At 41.0% G+C, this 21,200-nt stretch overlaps 1 protein-coding gene across 2 annotated transcripts; it reads right to left on the reverse strand.

Annotated features, from left to right (window-relative positions):
• Window positions 1–159: 159 nt before the first annotated feature.
• LOC139467120 (DNA repair protein XRCC4-like) lies at window positions 160–15,314 on the reverse strand. 2 transcript variants are annotated; one of them, XM_071248841.1, is made up of 12 exons: window positions 15,282–15,314; window positions 14,086–14,224; window positions 13,338–13,528; window positions 11,071–11,235; window positions 8,627–8,683; window positions 7,685–7,739; window positions 7,354–7,389; window positions 5,285–5,396; window positions 4,063–4,096; window positions 2,812–2,930; window positions 1,996–2,085; window positions 160–1,516 (listed from the first exon to the last, which is right to left on the reverse strand). In XM_071248841.1, exons 2-12 carry the CDS (start codon window positions 14,219–14,221, stop codon window positions 1,408–1,410), a joined length of 1,104 nt encoding a protein of 367 aa, XP_071104942.1. In that variant the 5' UTR covers window positions 14,222–14,224; window positions 15,282–15,314; the 3' UTR covers window positions 160–1,407. The 2 variants fall into 2 exon arrangements, with proteins under 2 accessions (XP_071104942.1, XP_071104940.1); XM_071248839.1 differs by having other exon boundaries at window positions 2,812–2,933.
• Between the last annotated feature and the right edge of the window lie 5,886 nt (window positions 15,315–21,200).

Genomic DNA, 21,200 nt, shown 5'->3' on the forward strand with positions numbered 1-21,200 from the left:
ATACACACAATATGGTGGCTAGAACATAGACATGCACACCTTAAGAATCTTAACACAAACAGATGCTGCCTTTGTAGACTAATGTCAGTGATGGGGCTTCATGCTTGGGTTGAATGGAGGGTTGCATTGATGGTTGGATGGGTGGGGTGGATGGGTGGGGTGGATGGGTAGGTTAGATGGGTGGGGTGGATGGAGGATCGGATGGGTGGGATGGATGGGTAGGTTGGATGGAGGGTCGGATGGGTGGGATGGATGGGTAGGTTGGATGGAGGGTCGGATGGGTGGGATGGATGGGTAGGTTGGATGGAGGGTCGGATGGGTGGGATGGATGGAGGGTCGGATGGGTGGGGTGTAAGGAGGGTCGGATGGGTAGGTTAGATGCTGCCTTTGTAGACTAATGTCAGTGATGGGGCTTCATGCTTGGGTTGAATGGAGGGTGGATTGATGGTTGGATGGAGGGTTGGATGGGTGGGCTGGATGGGTAGATTGGATGGGTGGGGTGGATGGAGGGTTGGATGGGTGGGTTGGATGGAGGGTCGGAGGGGTGGGGTGGATGGAGGGTCGGATGGGTGGGGTGGATGGAGGGTCGGATGGGTGGGGTGTAAGGAGGGTCGGATGGGTGGGGTGTAAGGAGGGTCGGATGGGTAGGTTAGAGGGTCAGATGGTTGGGGTGGATGGGGTGGGGTGGATGGGTAGATTGGATGGAGGGTCGAATGGTTGGTTGAATATGATACTGGATTTTTTAATATATGTAACACCAAATACATATCGCATCAACAAAATGCATTGTCTTTGAATATGGAAAAAGTATTCTTGTCCTCAAGCCCCCCCAATGATGTTCTACTTCTAATTAAGGAGAAAAAGATGGAAATGTGACTCTGAGGTCAATCAGGTAGAACCATCTTCATACGACCATGAATACTGTATGCTTTCCTACAAAGCAGTGGTTCGCATGAAACTTTCAAAAGCACTTGACAAAGAATTTACCAGATAACAGGGAAAGATTACAAATCTATGAAGTATGTTTGTAAACTAGGTGTTGATATTATTCATCATACAACCTTGACAAGAAGGTACCAGCAGTCCTTTCACTCGTACCATGGGTCAGAGACCATATACCTGTATATGGTCTCTTCATTGGTGGAAGGCAGTAAGTAAGTAAGCTCACAAGTAAATATATATATGTATATACGATGTGAGATGGTTGATTGTCTATCAACATACCTTGAAGGTTGTTCAGCCAATGGTTAGTTATCTGGATTCTTTACCAACTGCCTTGCTACAGCTGAGATATTTCTCACTACAACCCACACTCTCACATACTTATATACGTAGTTATATTGCCGACCTCAACACACTGACAGTTAAACTTTCACTAATCCCTGCAATGGATGTTGTAAGATCTGTTTATTCAAGGTCTGCAAACAGATCGTCCGGGTCTTGGTGGTCTGAGGATCTGTTTGAGGAGTGGGAGCTGCTCTTCCTCATGCTGCTTCTCCGGTCTGGCCCGCTGGAACTGAGGAAGAACACAAATACATCAACAGCAAGGGCTCGGGACGAAAGTTAGCTATGAAAATCTTAACAAATGTTAAATTTGGGTTAACACTTTCTTAGTGAGTGAGTGAGTACGGTTTTACGCCAATTTTAGCAATATTCCAACAACATCATGGCGAGGGAACACCAGAAAAGGGCTTCACACATTGTGCCCATGTCGGGAATCGAACCCGGGTCCTCGGCGTGACGAACTAACGCTATAACCACTAAGCTACCCGACCGCCCCCTTTCTTAGTAAAGTACAGATTCTAGTACCGGGGTTGAGTCCAATCTGGGACATCTAAATACATCCGCATTCATACGCTGTCAGGTCAATTCCATCTATCCGTTCTTGTGAAACTATGCATGTTATGTGGCAAGTATTGTCCAGAATACACGAGCCGGGACAAACATGCTAGTGCAACACTGAACATCTATGTTGGTATGGCTTCCACAACTTACCCGCCGCTATCCGACCGTTTGGACGTGACTTTGGGGAGCACTGGTTTGGATGGTGTTTGTTTCTTGTTGGCGCCTCTCTGCCGGGCGGGTCTGCAAGGTGGGGAGTAAACATTATTTCTGTGCAACTTTTCCCAACAGTACCCTTATCTCCCCTTATAGTTTCTCCCTATAGTACCCTTATCTCCCCTTATAGTTTCTCCCTATAGTACCCTTATCTCCCCTTATAGTTTCTCCCTATAGTACCCTTATCTCCCCTTATAGTTTCTTCTTATACTACCCTTATCTCCCATTATTGTTTCTTCTTATAGTACCCTTATCTCCCCTTATAGTTTCTCCCAATAGTACCCTTATCTCCCCTTATAGTTTCTCCCTATAGTACCCTTATCTCCCCTTATAGTTTCTCCCAATAGTACCCTTATCTCCCCTATAGTTTCTCCCAATAGTAGCCTTATCTCCTATTATTGTTTCTTCTTATAGTACCCTTATAGTTTCTCCCAATAGTACCCTTATCTCCCCTTATAGTTTCTCCCTATAGTACCCTTATCTCCCCTTATAGTTTCTCCCAACAGTTCCCTTATCTCCCCTTATAGTTTCTCCCAATAGTACCCTTATCTCCCCTTATAGTTTCTCCCAATAGTACCCTTATCTCCCCTTATAGTTTCTCCCAACAGTTCCCTTATCTCCCCTTATAGTTTCTCTCAATATTTCCCTGAACAGTTTCTCCCAATACCATCTTTATCTCGCCCAACAGCAGTACCTCTATATCCCTCAACAATACCCTTATCTCCCCCAATAAAACTCAAATCTCTCCCTCACCTTCTTGCTACTGTCGTAACTGCTCTATCAGGCTCATCTTCTAACACAAGAGAGGAATCTGCTTCTTTCTTTGTGGTCTGACCCACTGGTGCCCGACGTCGTCGTTTGGATGGAGCCGGCTGCTGCAACATATCCCATGCAGTGATCACCCTGTATATACCACTCCACAGCTGAAGCACTACTGGTGTGACTAGACTAAACAGAGTGGCTTCCATATACAGGAAACTACACATCCCATGCAGTGATCACCCTGTATATACCACTCCACAGCTGAAGCACTACTGGTGTGGCTAGACTAAACAGAGTGGCTTCCATATACCGGAAACTACACATCCCATGCAGTGATCACCCTGTATATACCACTCCACAGCTGAAGCACTACTGATGTGACTAGACGAAACAGAGTGGCTTCCATATACCGGAAACTACGTTTATTACAAAGACGCTTATAAAGAACTGACCGATATAACAAACCTATTTTTTAGTCCCAGCCATTTGTTGTATTTATGCTGTAAATATGCTTATAATGAACTACAGTTATTATGAACTTAAATTAGTGGTCCCTTTGAGTTTGTTATAACTGTAGTTTACTGCACTTAAATCAGAGATGAAATGGAGAACAATTCTAGGCTTCTACTGTAAACCTAATGGACCGTTCCCTTACCCCGAAAGGCAAACCAGTGTACTTTAATAGATGTACTAATGTAGATGTATTAGGAAAGATGTACTACTGTAGATGTACTAGGATAGATGTACTACTGTATATGTATTACAGTAGACGGATAGACCAATACCAGGTGATGGTGTCCCAAAGAATCCGTTAATGATAAGACATAAGACTTGTCCCTTTGAGATCACTGAAGGAGAATCACAGTATGGATATACTTTATCTATATGGTTTGTTTGTTTGTTTGTTTACTGCCGCACTCAGGATTATTCCAGCTATATGACAGCGGTTGATCCACGCAATTGGTAGATGATGCTCATGATGTCAATCACTGGATTGTCTGTTCAAGACTCCATTATTTACGGGCATCATGAGCATCGATGCGGGCAATTGGGACACCATGACATGCATCAACCAAGTCAACAAGCCTGACCACCCGAGCCTGTTAGTCACCTCTTACGACAAGCATAGTCGCCTTCTACAACAAGCATGGGTTGCTGAAGACCTATTCTACCCCGGATCGTCATGGATTTATTTATATGGGATCTTGTTGTAAAAGTAGCAGTAACTCCAACAAAACTTACAGATTCTTCGTCTGTGTTTTCCTCTTCATCCACACTGCAAACAATATGGTGACAGTAGTGCATGTGATATATATTGTTATATAATTACGCTATCTCTACGATTTCATTGTCCTTGAGAGGCTTCTCTCCTGTTAATCCCATTGGCTTCCTCATTATGGCGTCCCCTTTGTATATTAATTCTACCTTGTGCAAACATATCAGCATGTATATATATACTCACCAACAAAATAAGTGCGAATATCATACATGTTCGTATATGTGAAGAATTACTCCTTTTCAAGAGATTGGTTTCTACACAAATGAACATACTGGTATGTTGTGCGAACCGACACTCATGAACGCATCACATGTGACATCATAAATCATAACTCGAGATGCACCATTTGTTTCGTGCAGGATTAGCGTGTAAAGTTTGGAATTCACGTCCAGCATATCGTGATAAGAATATTGTGGTAACACTTGACTGACTGTTAGTTTTGTCATTAAGTGGTACACATTGGAAACATCTCTTCTTAACGTACATACTTCTCTATATGTTTCTATGATTTGCGTTTCTTTTGGTGGTGAGTATATATATGAACTCAATGTGTTCACTCAGTGATCAGTAGCCCTGAAAAATGGCTACAGACAATGAAGTTGTTGTCCATACAAAAAGTGTACAGCTTTTATACATAACATTTGTTCAGAATGAGACAAGCTACGCTGAAAAGCAGTTCAAGTTTCATGTTCCACAAAAAATATGTGTACTACCAGTAAGTATTATGAAAAATATTTCTTATTCAAAAGTACCCTGAATGATCTCCCCTTAAAGTTTAATTGTAATACAAAATGAATTAACTTTCGCCAAATGTTCTCTTTTCTTTCTTTTAAACTATTTCACGGTTCTTTTATTACCATGTCTAAACAAACAGAGAGGAATAGATGCACCTTGTCTCAGCCTCCAGCTAGGGCAATGTGCTATGATTCGAAAGAACAGGATAATTTCACACGTCACCATGTCTAAATGTATCCTTGCAAAACAACAGAGAGGAATAGATGCACCTTGTCTCAGCCTCCAGCTAGGGCAATGTGCTATGATTGGAAAGAGCAGGATAATTTCACACGTCACCATGTCTAAATGTATCCTTGCAAAACAACAGAGAGGAATAGATGCACCTTGTCTCAGCCTCCAGCTAGGGCAATGTGCTATGATTGGAAAGAACAGGATAATTTCACACGTCACCTTCCTCTCGGCACCCTGGAGGTGGAGCTGATGCTGTTGGCGACGTCCTCATTTTCGGACTCATCTGATACTCCAGCATCCCCTACTCCAGACGTACCAGGCCTGGCCCCATCTACAACATCCGCATGATCACTGCAGTCCCAGGCCATATCAGACTTATCACATCTGTCTCATCTACAAACATCACTGCAGTCCCAGGCCACATCTGTCTCATCTACAAACATCACTGCAGTCCCAGGCCACATCTGTCTTATCTACAAACATCACTGCAGTCCCAGGCCATACCAGACTTATCACATCTGTCTCATCTACAAACATCACTGCAGTCCTGGGCCACACCAGACTTATCACATCTGTCTCATCTACAAACATCACTGCAGTCCCAGGCCATACCAGACTTATCACATCTGTATCATCTACAAACATCACTGCAGTCCCAGGCCATACCAGACTTATCGCATCCGTCTCATCTACAAACATAACTGCAGTCCCAGGCCATATCAGACTTATCACATCTGTCTCATCTACAAACATCACTGCAGTCCCAGGCCACATCTGTCTCATCTACAAACATCACTGCAGTCCCAGGCCACATCTGTCTTATCTACAAACATCACTGCAGTCCCAGGCCATACCAGACTTATCACATCTGTCTCATCTACAAACATCACTGCAGTCCTGGGCCATACCAGACTTATCACATCTGTCTCATCTACAAACATCACTGCATTCCCAGGCAATACCAGACTTATCACATCTGTATCATCTACAAACATCACTGCAGTCCCAGGCCATACCAGACTTATCGCATCCGTCTCATCTACAAACATCACTGCAGTCCCAGGCCATACCAGACTTATCACACCTGTCTCATCTACAAACATCACTGCAGTCCCAGGCCATACCAGACTTATCACACCTGTCTCATCTTCAAACATCACTGCAGTCCCAGGCCAAACCAGACTTATCACATCCATCTCATCTACAAACATCACTGCAGTCCCAGGCCATACCAGACTTATCACACCTGTCTTATCTACAACCATCACTGCAGTCCCAGGCCATACCAGACTTATCACACCTGTCTCATCTACAAACATCACTGCAGTCCCAGGCCATACCAGACTTATCACATCCATCTCATCTACAAACATCACTGCAGTCCCAGGCCATACCAGACTTATCACATCCATCTCATCTACAAACATCACAATTATGACCCATCCAATGTTTTCAACTGTGATGAGAAAGGTTTGTTTTTTGAGCCTTGACAGATAAGACTGAAAAAACCTGTGCTGCAAAGGGTGGACAAATGTCTAAGGAACACTTGACAATTGTATTGTGTTGCATGTGCCACTGGAGAAAAGGTGAGGTGAGGTGAAATGGGGTTTAACGTCGTGTCCAAGATTATTGCACTCATATAGCAACGTGCATGTACGTGTGTATGTTTGTGTGGCTGCTTGTACTAGTCCGGACTGATGCCGATTTATAGTGCTAGCTCACTGAGATACCATGCCGCAGTTTAACATGAATACCCCACTCAGACACAGTATACTGATTCCGAGCCGACCAGTCCTTAATGCCGAGCGCCAGACAGGGTAATAACAAGTACCATCTTTTAACGTCTTTTGGTATGACGCAGCCGGGAATCGAACCCAGGACCTTCTGCTCTCCGGGCAGACGCTCTACCATTAGACCACGGAGGCGGTCTCCACTGGAGAAAAGTTAAAACCATTAGTCATAGGTAAATCCTAAACCAAGATGTTTCAAGAACATAAAACCCAAAACACTCTGACTTAAATGGACGGCCATTCCGGGGTCTTGCATTAATTCCCAGCGTTTTTCTGACTGCTTTTTCAAGTAAAGAATGTTTTAATGTGTATTTAATGCCAGCCCATGTCAATATTTCATGGACATTGTGTGTGTATGTGAGGAATGAGAGTTGCTTTTCATTTTGTCTTTTGGTCAACTTTTTGTACTGTGTCATCCAGATCTTGCCGTAAACTTGGCTTTTTTGCCGATCCCAACTGTGTCTGAATTGGTCAGATTCCACTGTACTTCAAACTTACCTTTAACACTGGAGGTTGATGGGACCCCTTCTTCTACTGTAATAAACAAACATCATACATGACATGTAGGTCACCAGTACACCTTGCACATAACAAGTCATAAATATCTGTCTCGTCTAGCGGGATGTCACAAATGCAGAAGGGTCATATCCCATCATGGGACTCAGAAGTCTTATGGCGGATACAAGAGCATGACCAATTTCTCATGCGTTGATAGACACAAGTCACATATGAACGACAAACGGTGTGACCACCCAATACTCATAATAACTTTATTTGTTTCATTCGTAAAGCTACTACATGAGTCTCTTGGAGTAAAAACAAAACTTACTTTGTTGTTTTAAAGCTCTAATTTTCTCCTTTTTGCTGTTAAGAACTGCTACAAACTGAAAAAATAGAAGATAATAAAATGTAATAACAAATGACCATTTTAGTGGCCAAATGGGATATAGATCTGTGACTGGCGACCTTAATGTATTTACTGCTTGCCACTTGGCTATCCAAAAGTACAAATAACTGGTGACAATATTTGATCAAGATATCTGGAACCCAGTGATCACTATACTCATCATGAACTCAGTGACCGCTCAACTCATCATGAACTCAGTGACCACTCAACTCATCATGAACTCAGTGACCGCTCAACTCATCATGAACTCAGTGACCACTCAACTCATGATGAACTCAGTGACTGCTCAACTCATCATGAACTCAGTGACCACTCAGCTCATGAACTTAGTGATGATTCAACTAATCATGAACTTAGTAATTGTTCAACTCATCATGAACTCAGTGGCCGCTCAACTCATCATGAACTCAGTGGCCGCTCAACTCATCATGAACTCCAGCCTTTTAACATTATTCCAGTTACATCACGGCATGTCAGCTTAATGTGAAAAGAAAGCCCGAAGTGATGCAGGTCTCAGACGTTTACCACTTCGGTGAACCTACGAGCACGGGTATGGTGCTGACAAACCTAGAAACATAATCGGGGCCAACCGGGATTCAAACCCACAATCATAGGTGTCTGTCGTGCCCAAGGGACGCAACTCCGCAAATCTCAGCGCCTTAGACGACTGGTCCCCCCCCCACTTTTCTGATAACATCCATGTAGACAGTGACAAGGTCTAAATTAACATTTGCTGTTGGTGAACTGCCATCTTTTGAATAAGTATCTTCTTGGAGAAAATGAGAATTTGTGTTAAACCAGTTGTGGAATGAGACTGGACTGGGCATATACCCCCAAAATGACCTCGCATTCTTGTGACCTCACCTTCTCGTACAGGTCTCTCTCCACCTCTTCCTTCGCTGTGATACACTTGTCCAACCTCTGAAACAATAACAGCAAACTGTGGTCCACCAGCATCATAGAAGCAAATGAAATCCATTGCCACAAGCTATTTTATTTGTGTCTTACTCTTAAAAATAAATATTGTTGTTCACTATAACACTTCAAATGATAGATCAAGGACAGCACGGTTTGAAGTGCTCAGAACATGGTTAAAATCATATTGGTAAAGATTACATAACTTATTTATTGTGATGTCATTTGATTGTGATGTCATTGTAAATGTTTATGAAATTGTGATGTCAACATTTACAATGACATCACAATCAATTGACATCCCTAATCTCTCCGCTCTTTTTTTTTTCACACCACTGTTTATTACCGTTTACACACTAAAAAAGTATGAAGAATGATTTTGGGCGACAAAAATTAAAAATGATAAAAGTCTTAAAGTTTTAAAGTTTTAACAATTCATGTTGATATATATATACTGTCTAAAGACACATTGGCAATATTTTCTAAATAGCCCAAGACCTTTTGCACATTTTCAAGCATACACGTGAGGGTAGTCTCACAACTACTTTAAACTTAAAATCATCCTCTATATCTATATCCATTTCCGTGGTTCTCACAATCTCAAATTAACTGCGCTTGATTTTTATTTTTATTTCACCATCCCAATCAAACGTTGAGATAAAGGAAAAAGAAAAGGAAACCAAAGAACATTTCCACCAAAGAAATTCTTTCGCGTGTCAGTCAGGTTTTCAATGCTGAATTTCTCGCAAATAATCCTAATCAATGGGACTGGGTGTCATGTTGTTCATATCGCCAACCCAAATAGAGGCTGGTTTGTAGCTCGCATTCTGATTGGTCCTTTAGACTGAGTAGAAAATTGGTTAAAAATGAAAATCAAGGCGGGTAATTTGAGATTGCGAGAACTAAAGGGATGGATCCAGGGTGAGTGTAGGTTTACCGAAATGCAAGTCCTGGAGATATAGAGGAAGAATTAATACAAGCATAAAGGACTATTGTGATATTAATGCCAACATTTGGTATAGGCATAAAAACAGACCAGAAGGTAAAAACTGGCTATAGGCTTTCCTGTTCTCTGAATAAGATATATTAAATACTGTATTCGATGTAATAAGCGCTCTGCTCTAATAAGCACCCATGGCGATATTTGCTAATATATTGGCTAGTGAACAATCCCAATTAGCACCCCTTCCGATTGATCAATGTACACAAGACTTATTAGTTCGTGTATGATATGTGTGTTATATGCATCCTTAATTTTGGAAATGAAATTCTGGAAACATATATCTGTCATATATAAACAGTTCAGGCTTTCCTGTTCTCTGAATAAGATGTATTACTTACCGTTCACCCATTTAACAAACATACATCTGTATTACACATTGTGTAATACCAAAACGTTTGCTTATGTACTGTCGGAACAAGTGTCATGAACAAATATTGAAAGCTCTCAACATCCCTTGGCTTATTCAACGACATTGTGGGTGGAGATGATAGATCACTGACAGGAGCTTATGCACACTTGGTGACCCCAGCAACCTTGTTGCTAGGCTGACGTCACATGGCATTGTTTTGCCGATGCATCTTGCAACAAAATTCCACATCAGGTATCGTGATGTGATTGTTAACTTTGTGGTGCAAGGCCCCGTTCCAGAAGGCGATGATCGTACTGTAGCGCAACAATGGTTGTAAGTCTATGTTAAAGTATGTGAGTTACGATAACCTTAGCGCTAAGGCAACTTTGTGGAACGGACGCCTGAATTCTAAAGGTGGACCGATGTATGGTATTAAATTAATACGTTTTGACTTATGATGTGTTTGAAGTATTATTCTGTTAAACTCAATTAGATTATGCCATGGATCCTGTAGGTGTCAGCCTATTCACACACGACAGTATAATTCTAGAAAAGTTACAAATGGCAGTAATCAATCAATTACTAAACTCGCTCCAGTGTAAAACCAATTTTATGAAACTCGTGAATAGTTGTGGTATCATAACGTTTCATAAAATTGGGATTATCTGGGAGCTCATTAGTATTCTATGTATTAAAGGGGAAGTGTACACGCAAAAATCACTGTCTTTCTTTTTCTATACAAAATGCAATTTCAGAATTAGTTAGTATCTGTGTTTGAAAATATAAACTCATTTTTTTCACAGTGAAAGTAGGAAGCTCATAATTGTGTGAAAATGCTACGCCGTTATGAAGCCTTCGTTTTTCGAGCTACACAGGCCTAAGTTATCCCCCTTAGATTATGATGTAATTGGTGCCAATTCAACTGGGTTCCTGTCTATTCTCAACACAAAAGATATCAAGTACCAGTTTGCGGTAAAACAATATGGAAAAAGTACAAGAAAAATTGGTTCATTTCCGTGTAAACTTGCCCTTTAAACATACCTTCAGGGCCATGGCTCTCTCTCGTGACAGACGTTCATTGTCTGTGTCTAGGGAACGGATGCGTTCCTGCAGACTGGTGTTGGTGGTGATGTTCTGCTGGAATATCTGACGGATACATCGAGCAGGATCATCCTTCATATACAGAGTCACGCTGCCCAGCTGAAACTGTACAGGGAGCATCCATCAATTAAACTTCATCCAGCCTGTATTCCTATATCTCAATATATCTTCATGAGACATCAATTAAACCTAAGAGGTCTGTAAGTTTCTCATCCAACTAAATAATGTTCAGAGCTTTTACAGTTCAAGTGAGCAAACAATGTGCACAAAATCAGAATCAGTTGTTTGACCAGCAGCATTTGTAGAGCGTGGGTGAGTGAGTGAGTTGGGTTTAACGCCGCTTTTAACAGTAATTCCAGTCATATCACGGCGTGTCAGCTTAACTGCTTAATGTGGGAGGAAAGCCTGAAGTGATGCAGGTCTCAGATGTTTACCACTTCGGTGAAGCCCATGAGCACTGGTAGGGTGCTCACAAACCTAGAAACTAGGGCTGGGACGAGTCCAAATTTACTACTCGGGTACCCTCCGCCCTATTACCCGACCCTACCCGGGTACCCACTGTAGATATTTAGAGATAGGTACAAACTGTCCGATTTGGAAAAGTTTTACTGTAGCCCTGACAAAATGTATTTAGATACATGTGTAAAACGATCCGGTCATGCATACACTGAAGTTTACTGCATGGAGTTATATCGTTATTCAAACATATAAATGTCAGAAAGAATTAGTGCATTGTCAGAAAGAAATGGGAACATTAGTGACTTGTAGTGTAACCATAGAGTTTTAGATAAGTTTGTCATTTAACAATATATCACGTGACTAACCGCGGGTCCGGGTAGTACTGAGGGTACCCGGGTCCTACTCAGGACCAACCCGACCCGAGTACCCAGCCCTACTAGAAACATAATGGGGGCGAACCGGGATTCGAACCCACAATCATAGGTTTCTGGTGTGCCTAAGGGACGCAACTCTGCACAGCGCATCGCGGCACCTTAGACGACTGGGTCACCCGTGCCCCCGCATGTGTAGAGAAGATAGAGTGCGCAGTGAGAAACCTTGCAGTTGTGATTGGATGACATTGTGTAAGATTTACGTTTTTTAAATGTACATCCATCAAGAAATCAAAACTATGTTTTTCAGTATTCAGTGCTGTCTTTTTCACATGATGAGTGAGTGAGTGAGTTGGGTTTAATGCCGCTTTTAACATTATTCCAGTTACATCACGGCGTGTCAGCTTAACGTGGGAGGAAAGCCCGAAGTGATGCAGGTCTCAGACGTTTACCACTTCGGTGAATCCCACGAGCACAAGTATGGTGCTGACAAACCTAGAAACATAATCGGGGCGAACCGGGATTAGAACCCACAATCATAGGTTTCTGGCGTGCCAAAGGGTGGGTGAGTGGGTGAGTATGGTTTTACGCCGCTTTTAGCAATATTCAAGCAATATCACGGCGGGGGACACCAGAAATGGGCTTCACACATTGTACCCATGTCGGGAATCGAACCTGGGTCTTCGCCGTGACGAGCGAAAGCTTTAACCACTAAGCTACCCGACTGCCCCCGTGCCCAAGGGACGCAACTCTGCACAGCGAATCGCGGTGCCTTAGACGACTGGGCCACCCGTGCCCCCCTTCACATGATGAATGTCTTTGTTTAACACTGACTCAGCAATGTTCCAGCTATATGTAAATAATTGAATCTGGACCAGACAATCTAGTGACTGATATCATGAGCATTGATTTTCCCAACTGGGATACGATGACATGCATCAACCAAGTCAGCGAGCCTGACCACCTGATCCCATTAGTCGCCTCTTACGACAAGCGTTGTAGCTTGTTACAGCAAGCATGGGTTGCTGAAGACCTATTCTACCCCGGATCTTCACGGGTCAATGAATGTCTTAGGGTCTCAGAACTGTTTCATATTTTGATGACCCCTCCATTTTAAGATTAAGGGGGATGTCACAAAAAATGTCACAGTTATATTTTTTCAAATACAAAGATTATTATGGGGAGGGGGCTCATGGGAAATGTTACATTCATTATGAGGATGTGTCGCCAAAATATGATCCAGTCCTAAGGCCAATCCCACTGCTCCCCATGATCAATGACAGCACGACTGAAAATTAATCTTTTAGTTGCCACATTTGTCTTTCCTTTGTCTAATCGTTAATTCTACATCTATCATCCCCAGATTTTACTCAGTACCTTGATTTCATCGGCTGGCACATACTTCTTCCAAATAAAGTCGACGGAGTCATCTCCCCTTGTCTTCATCTGAAATTCAAAATGCATCCCAGCCATGTTTTGTTGTGTGAATGCCTTGACCGTCTGGGCGACGTAGGTGTTGTAGTCCATCTTGGCCTTGCTGCTCAGGCTGTCGATGTTGTCCTCCGTCACTGCCGTCACAATAACATATCAAAGTAAACACTGACAACACAGTAAAAACTCACACCACAGTAAACACACACAACAGGTCTAACTGTGTCTTTGTGTTATACCCTAATGTTATATGTTATACCCTAATGTTTATATCATATCATATGTTATACCCTAATGTTATATTTTATACCCTAATGTTATACCCACGAGGAACCCACGGTTCCATCTTAGCACAAATGGGCATACCTAGAACAATTGTCAACTCGTTGTGTAATGGTTCACGTGTATTTCCTCATATGCTATATATATTTCAGATGGAATTTAATTCACATTGGGACATACGTAAATAAACAGTATGATCGAACACATTTAACTATATATCTTTGGTATATTTTTAGATGCAAGACATATGTAAAATCAAAAATTATTTCAGAGGGATTCTTTGACAAAGAACATGAAATCATACACGCATTCTCATTGGTTTGCCGTATTATCGCACATAACATTCATCGATAGGGGGACGAGTCTTCTTGTAGGTTACGGAAAGGGGCGAGTGGTGACGAATGGTACGTACAGTCTCCACTCCAGATGTTCTCTCCATCCGTGACCATCAGCTGGAAGCCTTCCTTCCCATCATCCCTCAGTGTCGTCTGCAGGAAGCAGTCCTTCCTGGCGACCGTGTCCAGCTTCACAAACGTTGTCTTCGACATTCTCTGAAATCAGTGTTCCCGTTTACTGGTAATTGCCATTTTTTTACCAGTAAATATAGGCTTAGACAATTCATGTGCCTGCCATTCCCTGTGGACCGGCAAATAAAATACCTTATAAATCTTTGTTGTTGAACAAATTGTCGGCGGTATGCATATATATATTTTTCGAACGAAATCAGCTTGTCATCAGGGTTTCTCATTGTTAATTTTTAATGCAAGGGATAAAAACGTTGCTTTTCTTTGAGGTTGAAAATATATCTGCAGTGACTTTGTCGACAAAATAGAAGAGCAAATTATGACCGAACTTTGTGTGAATGACGTGTAGATCTAATGAAGTTACTTCAGAGATGACACCATTGCTCTGGAAATGATGTTGAAAGAATTATAACAAGGTAATTTTATTATGTTTTTAGTTTGTTGAAGTTGGGACTGACAAAAATTAGAGGGGACTGGCAGTTTCAAAAGCAAGCGGGAAGACTGAGTACGGATGAAACGATACAACGGTGCCCCTGTGCACCATGAGGTTACATGCCACAATACAATATATGATATGTTTCTTTCTAATTTCTTTGAGACTTGTGTGGGCATATTTTTGCATGAGTAACAGGGTACATAGTTTTCAAGGTCAGCAGTATCTAGCTCTCCTCAAATGTCTACTGGTAATTTAAAAAGAAATTTACGACCTTTCAAACCGAAAAAATAATGCAAATAAGATCTATGCAAGACCTGAATTCCTATTACAAAGAAAAACAAACAATCAATCATTTTTCATTCTTGGGAGATATTATTGTTTTGCTTTTAAACTTTAACTATGTGAGTCGAATTGAAATTATCGGAATATTCGTTGCACAACGGCGTTATGTATTACAGGTTAGGTGATCATATTAGTGATCGAAAATAGGACAATGTACCGGCAACATATAAAAACCGGTTGACAGCCGAGGGTTAACAACAACATGCAACCATTTAAATTTACACAGACACTTATCGCCAGAAAAACACAATATGACACTCGTTGGTTATGAAATATCCCATGCAAGTTACATCAAATACCAAATACCTTATCCTCGGAAGTAGGAAGTGTTGCAGCATAGGTAGGTACAAAACATACAACGGGATATGAACTCGATCTTACAGTTGCTTTCATCTTCACATTTTTCATTAGAGAACAAAATATTCCGAGAATATATATTCAAAAGATGTGATATAACATTTCATAACAACTGTATTTTTTAACAGACATTTCTTTCACAATTCTCAGGAATATATATATATTTGACTTTTCGTCTAGAAGTTTATATTTTAGATACACCTCGTTTCCTCGTTTTTCAGTCTGCTCGTCTCGGTTAATATCGGGTATAATCGTTTGCGCTTTAGCTCCATACCAGTGCGTGCTACCTCGACTGATCTTTGGCACTATAGGCGTAGTCTATTCATAGACACAATAGCGCTGTTTGGAGCTTGTAATTCTTTCTCCGATATAACAAACAACTGTTAAATGTACCTGATTGAGCTGCCGTAACATGAAACGATAGATTCCATTGGGTACAAATAAGAACATAAACCAATCAAACATTTTCTCTCTCACATCGTGCAAAGACTACACGTTGTCAACAATGGTAAGTGGTACCTGTCAATGATCATATTAAACCAAAGATATGTCCTTTTCCGGTTTATTTATATTTTCTTTATCGGATGCAATGTAGACAAGAAGTACACTAGGCCAGGAAAATTCTGAAACTGAATCTTCCTGGACTTGTATCTTGACATGATAACATACTGGTCCGGCATCACTGCAAATGCAGTATCATTGATTCATTCCAGGATCCGTCAGTGTCTATCAAAAGGCTAAGTACAATATGTAAACGTACACCAAACAAAGGAATGGGAACATAAATAACGATGTCAATGCTCATTTTATTTATAGTTTATTTAGCCAGACATTTTGTCAAGATTACTGTCGTACACGTTGATGGCAATTGTCGTGCATTGCAACTGTCAATCACAGGCCCCTGAAGGAGGAATAGTAATATTACTGAAACACCAGACCCATATATATAAATAAACAAGGTATGTCACTCGCCATTACGTCCGAAGTTGAAATGGTCTGTATTGTTTAAATGAAATAGAAATGTGTGTATGTCATGTTCACAATACCTCCCCACCTCCCTCCACATGCTACAAACCTTCATTTTTTGTAATTTATTACCTATATTTGGTGATTTTATCGAAATATTGGCTCAGTGCCGGCTGTCGGTCATGAAAGTAAACAAAAAATCTCTGAGCTTAATGGCGTCAAGTGCTGTGATTGGTCCGCACTCCAACCATAACAAACGCACATGGTGATATTTACCAGAGCGCTTCTTGCCATTGAGTGGACCAGTGACTAGAAGCATGAGCAATAATCAAAGCTATCAGTCATGATGACACAGACACAATCTCTCAAGTCACCCAACTTGAAAAGCAGATCTGATTCAGTGAGCACTCACAACTCATATACCTACCTACTCTTCTCAGCAATATTCCAGCTTTATGACAGCGGTCTGTAAACAATCGAGTTTGGACCAGATAATCCAGTGATTGAAATCATAAGGATCGATCTATGCACTTGGATACGATGACATGGATCAACCAAGTCAGCGAGCCTGACGATATGATCCTGTTAGTTGCCTCTAATGACAAGCATAGACTCGATTAATTACAGTTGCACATAGCTGGAATATTGTTGAGCATAGCGTGGGTACAATGTGTGAAGCCCATTTCTGGTGTCCCCTGCTTTGATATTGCTGGATTATTGCTAAAAGGGGAGTAAAACCATACTCGCTCTCTGAATCCGACCAGTTTCTTGCTAGTTGTACCATGTGCGGGTATACACAATCAGGCTTTCACAGCATATATACTTAGGACCACAGGGTTCTTGCTAGTTGATACACAGTCTTAAACTGGGCCCACTGTGAAGAATGGTTGATGTAGGAGGTGACTAAAGAGCATCTGGCTAATTCTGTTGATTGCATGTCACACTAGTATTAGTACGATGTTTCCTTACTTGTTTGCTGTTTAACGCAGACTCGGTAATATTCCAGCTTTATGACGGCGGTCTGTAAATAATCAAGTGTGGACCAGACAATCCAGTGATTGTCATCATGACCATCAATCTACACAATTGGGATACAATGACATGCATCAACCAAGTCAGCGAGCCTGACCACCTGATCCTGTTGATCAGTCTTATGATAAGCAGTGTAACTTTTTACAGCAAGCATGGGTTGCTGAAGACCTTTTCTAACCTGGATCTTCATGGGTTTGCTTATAATGTCAAACACCGGTTTGTCTGGCCCAGTTTTGAAGAAAAGCATTACACAATCCAAAGCCTGTAACTTCAAAACTTGATGAAAAAGCTGAATAGCAATTTTGTCTTTTCTTTCAGTCGGCGTTGTTCAACTTCCAGAGCTTGTTGACAGTGGTGTTACTGCTGATTTGTACATGTGCATATATCAGATCCATAGCACCAAGTTTACTGGACAAAAACAAGACTGGGTATGTATATCGACTGCACTATTGAAAATCTTAGACTGAATAAGTCAAACCATATATACAGTGTTATACAGATAAAAGGGGTGATCGGGTAGCCTAGTGGTTAAAGTGTTCGCTCGTCACGCCAAAGTCCTGGGTTTGATTCCTGACAGAGGTACAATGTTTGAAGGCCATTTCTGGTGTCTCCTGTCGTGATATTGCTGGAATAATGCTAAAAACGGCGTAAAACCATACTCACTCACTCACTCATTATACAGATAAAAAACAAAGTACCGTATTCGACATAATAAGCGCCCAGGGCGCTCTCAAAATTAGAAATAGGGGCCTCTTATTTGAATATTATTTTGGTGAAAAAGACAGAGTTGAAAGATCAATTTTGTGGTTTATGCTGACAGCCTGAACTGTTTATATACGAGACATACATTTTTCCAGAATTTAAATGCCCTTAATTAAGGGTGCATATAACACACATACGTATTATACGCGATAAATAAGTGTTTTGTACATTGTTCAATCGGAAGGGGTGCTAATTGGTATTGTTCACTTGCCAATATATTAGCAAATATTGCCGTGGGCGCTTATTAGAGCAGGGTGCTTATTACGTCGAATATGGTACTTGCAATTTGCATGTTCAGTCCTATATGTTTATATTTTAATACAAAACACAATGCTGAATACGTTCTCTACATACAGTGAACAAACAAACACGCATTAAATATTCTGTTCAAATGTGAACGTTAGTTTTAAGAAATTCCTTTCATTTTGTATTTGGACAGTTAGCATGGTTAGAATATATATTGATTTTAAAAACATTCATCTCAGAAAAAGTCAAATACTGTAATACAGAGAGTCAGGACATCCTGAAAACAACCTTACAATATATTCTTTGATTTTCAATTTCAGAATATTAGGAACCTTTTGGAAATTTGCCAGAATAGGTAAGTATCTAAGTCTTGTTAATCAAGTTAAGAGTGACAACGTAGCTCAGAAGACACAGGGGGTGGGTGGGGGCACGGGTGGCCCAGTCATCTAAGGCGCCACGATTGGCTGTGGAGAGTTGCGTCCCTTGGTGGGTTCCAATCCAGGTTCACTCCGATTATGTTTCTAGGTTTGTCATCACCAAAGTTGTAAACGTCTGAGACCTGCATCACTTCGGGCTTTCCTCCCACATTAAGATGACACGTAGCGATATAACTGGAATACTGTTAAAAGCCGTGTTAGACCCAACTCACTCACTCACTCACTCACTCAGAAGACACAGGGTAGAGACTGAAAAGTTAGTCAATTAGCCATCTTGTTAGCCAATATCCTGGTCACAAGACCAATCTGAAATTGGTGTGAGATTGTGTTGACACCATTGACAGAATGACACTTACCAGGGATGCCTTTGGCAGGCAATTTTTTCAATGTTCTTATTTTCGTAATTTCTGAGGAATGGGAAGGGAAGTTTTTTTCAAACTGGGGAATTTTAACTGTTATTTGCTGAATATTGGCCTCTGTGCAGACTGGGATGAATTGATGAATATTGTTGAAATTTGATCAGATCAGATTTACAGGTAAAGTTCAGATGTAAACACATGTGGTTTGCTTCTGCCATTACAGTCAGTGTGAAGCAGGGGCAGGATGGCCCACTGGTCCTAGCTGCCACACTACTACTAACAAATTCTGCAGGTTACATTATCAATATTCTGCGGCTAAAATTACAAAATTCCGTGGTAAATTCCGAAATAAAAAACAACCATTCCCCCTAAAACTTCAAAATCCATTCTTTCTTTTTTTTCTTTACGCGTTTTTAACCGATTCTATTTAGATATTTCAAGCTATAGATTTTGCAAATACAAATGCATCATATCTGATATATTGATTGATAAAAAAAAAGGCAAATTCTGCAATTTTTCTGCAATTTTTTCAAACTTAATTTTATACAAATTTTTGGGTGATCGCAGAATTGCTGAATTCATCTGGAACTGTACAAAAGTGGCAACCATCTTTACTATGTTTCTGGTTGATATGGGGGCGGTCGGGTAGCCTAGTGGTTAAAGCGTTCACTCTTCACGCCGAAGACCTGGGTTCGATTCCCGGCATTGGTACAATGTGTGAAGCCCATTTCTGGTGTCCCCCGCCGTGATATTGCTGGAATATTGCTAAAAGCGGCATAAAACCATACTCACTCACTCACTCTGGTTGATATAGAAATATTTGTTTGCAGGGGAAAGAAAAAGTCCATATGTAGCCGTTTGCTGTGTGGCCATGGCAGCTAGTATTTTGTTCTGGTCCTGAAGACAGAGATTACATGTGTGTGAAGATGCTGGAGAGAAAGCGAGAGAGAGAAAAACAGTGGTGCTGACAACATCCAGCTTCCTAGTGGGCATCATGCTGGAATACTTGGGAGTTATTCCCCTTGGATGATAGACAATGCATGTAGTGATATGATAAAACTTATTGTAACTGAAATGAAATTGGATGTGTTAAAGTATCTTTTTACAGTTATTAATAGTTATAAAAAAGTATTAAAAGATGTCAAAGATGTCAGGCATCCCAAAATTTGATGATAACGACCTACTTTTATTCATCAATGAAATTAACTTGTAAGGTGTCACTGACTTGAGAATTTGTACCTAATATTAATTACATAGAGTTACTGTATTTCTGGGGTGAATTGTATATGGAATGTGTTGATATGACAACAATCTGGAAATGATGCAGTCATAAGGTTTTTAATGCAAACGGTCATTGTTTGATATTTATTTGTCCAGTCTCCGTCTTGTAAATCATTCATTGTCTTGTTCACAAGTCCTGAGTGCATACCATGTTCATTTGTACAAACAGTAACCATGTAAGATGTTTTCCTCTTCTTCTATACATTTCTGTAAATAAAGGGGAAAAATATGTTTGAAAGAGTCTTGTCTCTGAATATGTAAGTAAAACTCCAGTCCTCTGTCCAGCTTTGCACTTTTATTAACAAGGGAAGACAATCACGTCTTGGTGTCCAGGTGGCCTATTCACGAAGCTGTCTTAGCTAAGACAAATATTTTCTTCCTGGAAGGTGTTAGGGTTGATTGCTCTTCTCTATCGAGAAGCCCGAGCAATAGGTAGGACGCCATGATGGATTCCTAAGACAGGTTTACGACAGGTCAGACCCTGTCTTATTTTTTGTCATAATCTTAAGATAGCTTAGCGCTAAGACAGCTTTGAGAATAGACTTAACTAAGACGTTTTTCGCTAGGACATATTTACGCCAATCAAGACAGCTTCGTGAATAGGCCGCCAGGTGCTTTAGTCAATCCACCAGTGGGTAAGATGGTTCTTGACCTCGCAATAGATTCTTTTATGAGGAGGAGCAGCACCCAGGTCCAACTGTTTGATCTTTATCTGGTCAGCTTTCTCTATTTTCTCGACTGACATGGACAAGATCAATCGAAAAAACGATTATGGTCGCTATGCA

The sequence above is a fragment of the Haliotis cracherodii genome, unplaced genomic scaffold (genome assembly GCF_022045235.1).
Source record: "Haliotis cracherodii isolate W230 unplaced genomic scaffold, xgHalCrac1.p SCAF_19, whole genome shotgun sequence".
In the NCBI taxonomy this organism is placed as follows: Eukaryota; Metazoa; Mollusca; class Gastropoda; order Lepetellida; family Haliotidae; genus Haliotis; species Haliotis cracherodii.